General features: G+C 50.1%; 1 protein-coding gene across 1 annotated transcript in view; it reads right to left on the bottom strand.

The window, feature by feature from the left end:
• The window catches only part of LOC136764738 (zinc finger protein 541), a 17685-nt gene extending 16004 nt beyond the window's left edge, over positions 1 to 1681 (bottom strand). Inside the window, exons 1-3 of the mRNA XM_066719037.1 lie at positions 1507 to 1681; positions 1114 to 1165; positions 790 to 935 (exon numbers count right to left, since the gene is read on the bottom strand). Coding sequence (XP_066575134.1) covers positions 790 to 935; positions 1114 to 1165; positions 1507 to 1651 — 343 coding nt within the window. The 5' untranslated portion in view covers positions 1652 to 1681. The remainder of the gene's footprint in view (positions 1 to 789; positions 936 to 1113; positions 1166 to 1506) is intronic.
• Between the last annotated feature and the right edge of the window lie 3818 nt (positions 1682 to 5499).

Here is a 5499-nt window from a genome sequence, read left to right as displayed (position 1 = left end):
TTTTCCCTTTTCACACCATTCTTTGTAAACCCTAGAAATGGTTGTGCGTGAAAATCCCAGTAACTGAGCAGATTGTGAAATACTCAGACCGGCCCGTCTGGCACCAACAACCATGCCACGCTCAAAATTGCTTAAATCACCTTTCTTTCCCATTCAGACATTCAGTTTGGAGTTCAGGAGATTGTCTTGACCAGGACCACACCCCTAAATGCATTGAAGCAACTGCCATGTGATTGGTTGGTTAGATAATTGCATTAATGAGAAATTGAACAGGTGTTCCTAATAATCCTTTAGGTGAGTGTAGTGCAGTGCAATGTGTTATATTGCAGTGCAGTGTGTTATAGTGCAGTGTAGTGTCTTATAATGCAGTGCAGTGTGATATAGTGCAGTGCAGTGTTATAATGCAGTGCCGTGTGTTATAGTGCAGTGCAGTGCGTTATAGTGCAGTGCAGTGTGTTATAGTGCAGTGCAATGTGTTATAGTGCAGTGCAATGCAGTGTCTTATAATGCAGTGCAGTGTGTTATAATGCAGTGCCGTGTGTTATAGTGCAGTGCAGTGTGTTATAGTGCAGTGTAGTGTCTTATAATGCAGTGCAGTGTGATATAGTGCAGTGCAGTGTTATAATGCAGTGCCGTGTGTTATAGTGCAGTGCAGTGCGTTATAGTGCAGTGCAATGTGTTATAGTGCAGTGCAGTGTGTTATAGTGCAGTGTGTTTTATTGCAGTGCAGTGTGTTACAGTGTTGTACATGCAGTGCAGTGTGTTATAGTACAGTGATGCAGTGGTCACCTTGTTCCTGCAGGGTGTCGCTCTCCTGCAGCTCTGGCCAGGGTTGCCACAGCAAGTCTTCCCTGGGGGGCTCCTCTGCCGCAGCCCCCCACCCCTCCTGTATAGCTGGCACCTGCGCCTGGAACCCAGGTCCAACATTCACCTGACTGAAAGGAGGGAGGAGAGAGGAGAGAGAGAAGATATGAGAGGGAGAGGGGGAGGAGGGAGGGAAGATAGGACAGAAGAGAAGGGGAGAAAATGGGGAAAGAGAGAGGCTTAAGGTACTCACACTGACGTGACAGAGGCATAATCACTATATACAGACACACAGACACACAGACTCACGGGTGCAGTGTATAGTTGCTTATGTCTTCCATTTCCAAACTTTCCTGACTGCCTGTGGACACAATAATATACACACACACAGTCAACAACAATAATTGCACACACAATAATCTTTATATTATTACCACTAATAATAATAATAACAACAAATCTAGGTAGTAGTAGTAGTAGTAGTAGTAGTAATCTAGGTAGTAGTAGCAATAGTAGAAATTGCAGTAGTAGTAGCAATAGTAGAAATTGCAGTAGTAGTAGTAGTAACAGCAGTAGTAGTAGTAGCAGTAGTAGTAGTAGTATCAGTAGCAGCAGCAGAAGTAGTAGTAGTAGTAGTAGTAGTAGTAGTAGTAGTAGCAGCAGTAGTAGTAGAAGTACGAAGAGTAGTAGTCGGTGTCTCACTGTCAGGGGTGGGCAGCAGGCTGCAATACAGGCCGGTGCCTCTGCGCAGGGGGTTCAGCATGGGGGCGGGGGTGTAATGGAGAGGGGCTGAGCAGCCCTGATGCCCCCTCTGTCCATCGGCTCGCAGGACACTAGGAAAGGGCATCCCTGTGTACACAGGAGGGGGTGGGACTGGGGGGGCCTGCGGAGAGAAAGAGAGAGAGAGAGAGAGAGAGGGAGGGAGGGATTGTTGGTCAGTATTGGTCAGTCAGTGTTACTCTACTGTAGTGTCCAGTCAGTGTTACTCTATAGTAGTGCTGGTCAGTCCTCTCACCTGACTGTCCCAGGGCAGTTGTACCCCCGGTGCCCCCTGGGGTGACCCTGTCCCCCCCATCCTGCCCCCTGCAGCCTGGGGGAACAGTGTGGGTGGGTCCTCTGGGGGCAGGGGGGTGAACGGGGGGGCAGAGCTCCTCTCTCCATTGTCCTGCAGAGAGAGAGAGAGAGAGAGCAGTGGGGGTAAGACTGGGAGAGAGACAGAAACTGGGGTAAAGAAAAACAGTGACACAGATAAACACCCAGAGAGACACACAGACCCACACAGACATACAGACACACACACAGAGACACACAGAGAGAGAGAGAGAGAGAGACACACACACACACACACACACACACAAAGACATGCAGACACACAGAGACACAGGGATTTAGAGAGTGGACCTGCTCACCTGACCCCAGGACTGAGGGCTACAGTTCACGGGGTCATTGTCACAGCAGAACACCGCACAGGATTGTGGGTATTGCCCTGGGGACAAACTGAGAGCTCCTTGCTGCAAACCACAGTCTAGGGGAGAGAGAGAGAGGATGAAGGGGAGAGAAGCAAGGGAAAGGGATCATTAGAGTCAGCATTCAAATGTATATGTTGTTTTTAATATTAGTGGTGACATTTCGTTTACAAGGGGTTCAAACTCCAGTACTAACAACTTACCAGTAGGTGTCAGCAATTAAACTCCACTAACACAGAGCCAATGTGTTGAGCTGTGCAACGGTGTGCTGTACTTTGCTATACTGTACTATAGAGTACTGGGCTGTACTGTTATATAGTGTGCTGTGCTATATTATAGTTTAAAGTACTATAGTGTGCTGTACTATATTACTGTGTAAAGTACTATAGTGTGCTGTACTATATTACTGTGTAAAGTACTATAGTGTGCTGTACTATATTACTGTGTAAAGTACTATAGTGTGCTGTGCTATATTACTGTGTAAAGTACTATAGTGTGCTGTGCTATATTACTGTGTAAAGTACTATAGTGTGCTGTGCTATATTATAGTGGAAGTTGCACAAAGTGCTTTGAGTGCTTTGAGTGCTATAGTGTGCTGTGTTATAGTGTGCTGTTATAGTGTGCTGAGCTATAGTGTGCTGTGTTACAGTGTGCTGTGTTACAGTGTGCTGTGTTATAGTGTGCTGTGTTATAGTGTGCTATGCTGTATTGGGTATTTTTGTACTGCAGTGCTGTACCTGAGTTCTGGTAGCAGTCTTGGCTCGGGGGCGCTCTGTTGGGGGGCTGGTGTGTGAAGTTGTGCTGATGGTCCGAGTACAGCTCCAGTGAGGGGGGGGTGTAATATCCAGCGGAAACGGAGTGGGGAGGGGGAGGGGGAGGGGACGGGGAAGGCGGGGCGCGGCCCTGAGGAGAGAGGTAGGAGACCCCTGAAGACGGGTCACCCGGCTGCAGCACCTCCAGGTGGGGGGGCCAGGGCAGGGTTGGGGGGGGCAGCCTGGTGGGGAGGGGAGGCCTGGCGGGCTGGGGGGGGTAGTGGGACTGCAGGGGGGAGGCGGAGGGGTGATACTGCGCAGCTCTGCTCTGCTGCAGGTACTGCGCAGGTCTAAGTTGGCTGAACTGCATCTGTGTCTGCGTCTGCGCCTGCGAGTGGGGGGACGGAAGAAAGCGTCTCTGAGAGGGGGAGAGCTGGGGGGGTGTGCCAGGAGCAGGAGGGCTCAGAATTGGACGGGGGCTTGGAGTGGCGCTTGCGTTGGTCAATCCTAATCCACTGTCTGTCCCAAATATCCCGCACCCAGTCCCTGTTCTGGGTGGAGGGGCCAGCAGCGCAGCCAGCCCTCGCCGTCCAGCGAAAGCCTCGGAGAAGGAGTCCAGCTTCTGCACCTGCCCCCCGTCACCGCCGTGGGAGTGGGAGTGGGGTGACAGCAGGGGGTATCTCAGGTCCGGTCTGTACCCTCCGTTTTGGGGGGACTTGGCAGCACCTTGCCCAGGGTGGCTGTGGCCGTGGGGGTTGCAGCGGGCGTGGGCGTCTGTGGGTAAGTGGTACCAAGACACGGTGCATGGGCTTCCTCTAGCCACGCAGCTCTCTCTCTCTCTCTCTCTCACCCTCTCCCTCTCTCTCTCCAGTTGCTCGGGGTCAGGAGGGCAGTACGCGGTGGGAGTGAGAGCAGTGGCAGGCTCCCCCCCCAGGCAGTACAGCGTCCCCCCCTCATTGGACAGACCCAGGACACACCCTCCAGAAAGCAAGCTGTCCTGATCTCCCATGGCGAGACACACACACTCACACTGTGCCACCTAGTGACCACAACTGGGAGCTGGCATAGTGCAGCTGAGCTGAGAGGGAGAGAAGGAGAGAGGGAGAGGGTTGGGACAAATGAGGGAGAAGGAGGAGGGAGAGAGAGAGAGAATTATAATAATAATTATTATTATTATTTTGATTACTTTGAAGCAGCCACTATTAATTAACACAATTAGTAATCCAATCTGGTTTTAGTTTAACGAATGGAGATTAACAGGGAGAGAGAGGGAGGAAGAGAGAAGGTGGAAGGGAGAGAGATGGGACAGCAGGAATAAACTGTGAGAGTGGGCAGCCCCAAAATATAGGAATAACAGCACAGAAAGCAAGACAACACTGACAGACACAACCCCTCGATGTTTTTCTGTGTTTTAAATTCAAGTGTGAGACAGAGAGACACACACAGACACAGATACACAGAGACAGAGTGAGAGAGACACACAGAGACACAGAGATACTCACAGAGAGAGACAGAGGGACACAGATCCAAAGAGAGACAGAAAGACCTGGGACACTCAGTTTGACTCTCTGGCTCCAGTCTCTGCACTCACCAGTATACCCAGTCCAGTCCAGTCCAGAGCAGTCAACTCCAGTCCAGTCCAGTAAACACACTGCAGTCCAGATGTCCCCCATGAGACACCAGATTTAATCTTAGAGGACAGCCTACTTGCAGACCTTGTCTCTCTCTCTCTCTTTGTCGTTCTCACGCAGTCTGCTCTTTTCTTTTTCTCTCTCTTCCTCCTCTTTTAAATCCCTCCAGCTGAAAATGTCTCTCGTTCTCTCTTTCCTCCCTTCTGTCTGAGTCTCTCTCTCTCTCTTTCTTTCTCTCTCAGTTTCTCTCTCTCGTCATCAGTGTGTGTGACGAATGACAGTGCGCTGCAGCCTGTTTTGAGAACGCGCGCGCCTGTCTGTGTGTCTTTGTGAGTGTGTGTGTGTGTGTGTCAGTGTGTCAATGTGTCAGTCTGCATGACTTTGAAATCTGTTTTTGCTATCTTTGTCTCATCTCTTAATGTAATATAGTTTGCTACTGTAGATGAAACCCTGATATCAAATGTAGCCACTTAGCCAACTGAAACCCTGTGACTCCATGACCTATGACCCATGACCCTAACCCCACTGTTGGGCACACAGTGCGACACTTAGAATGACTGGAGTGAGTCTGTGATTCTGTTATTAATGTAGTTAAAATAAAATATTCAGAGCTTATCTCCCTCTCTGTCTGTTTCTCTCTCTCTCCCTCCCTCGCTCTCTCTCTCTTCCTCTCTCACTGATCTGAGGAAACAGAGTGTATTGTTCTCATGGTGGAGGGGGGTAGGCATGAGGAGAGAGTGAGAGAGACAGATTCAGAAAGAGGGGTACCGCAGAGATAGACATCGAAAACGGAGGGAGGAAGAGAGAAAGACCAGGAAAAGGGAGAGAGGGAGCAGAGGTATAGCT

The sequence above is a fragment of the Amia ocellicauda genome, chromosome 12 (genome assembly GCF_036373705.1).
Source record: "Amia ocellicauda isolate fAmiCal2 chromosome 12, fAmiCal2.hap1, whole genome shotgun sequence".
NCBI lineage: Eukaryota > Metazoa > Chordata > Actinopteri > Amiiformes > Amiidae > Amia > Amia ocellicauda.
Note: the sequence above shows the minus strand (reverse complement) of the source record. Positions and strands in the feature narration are given on the sequence as shown.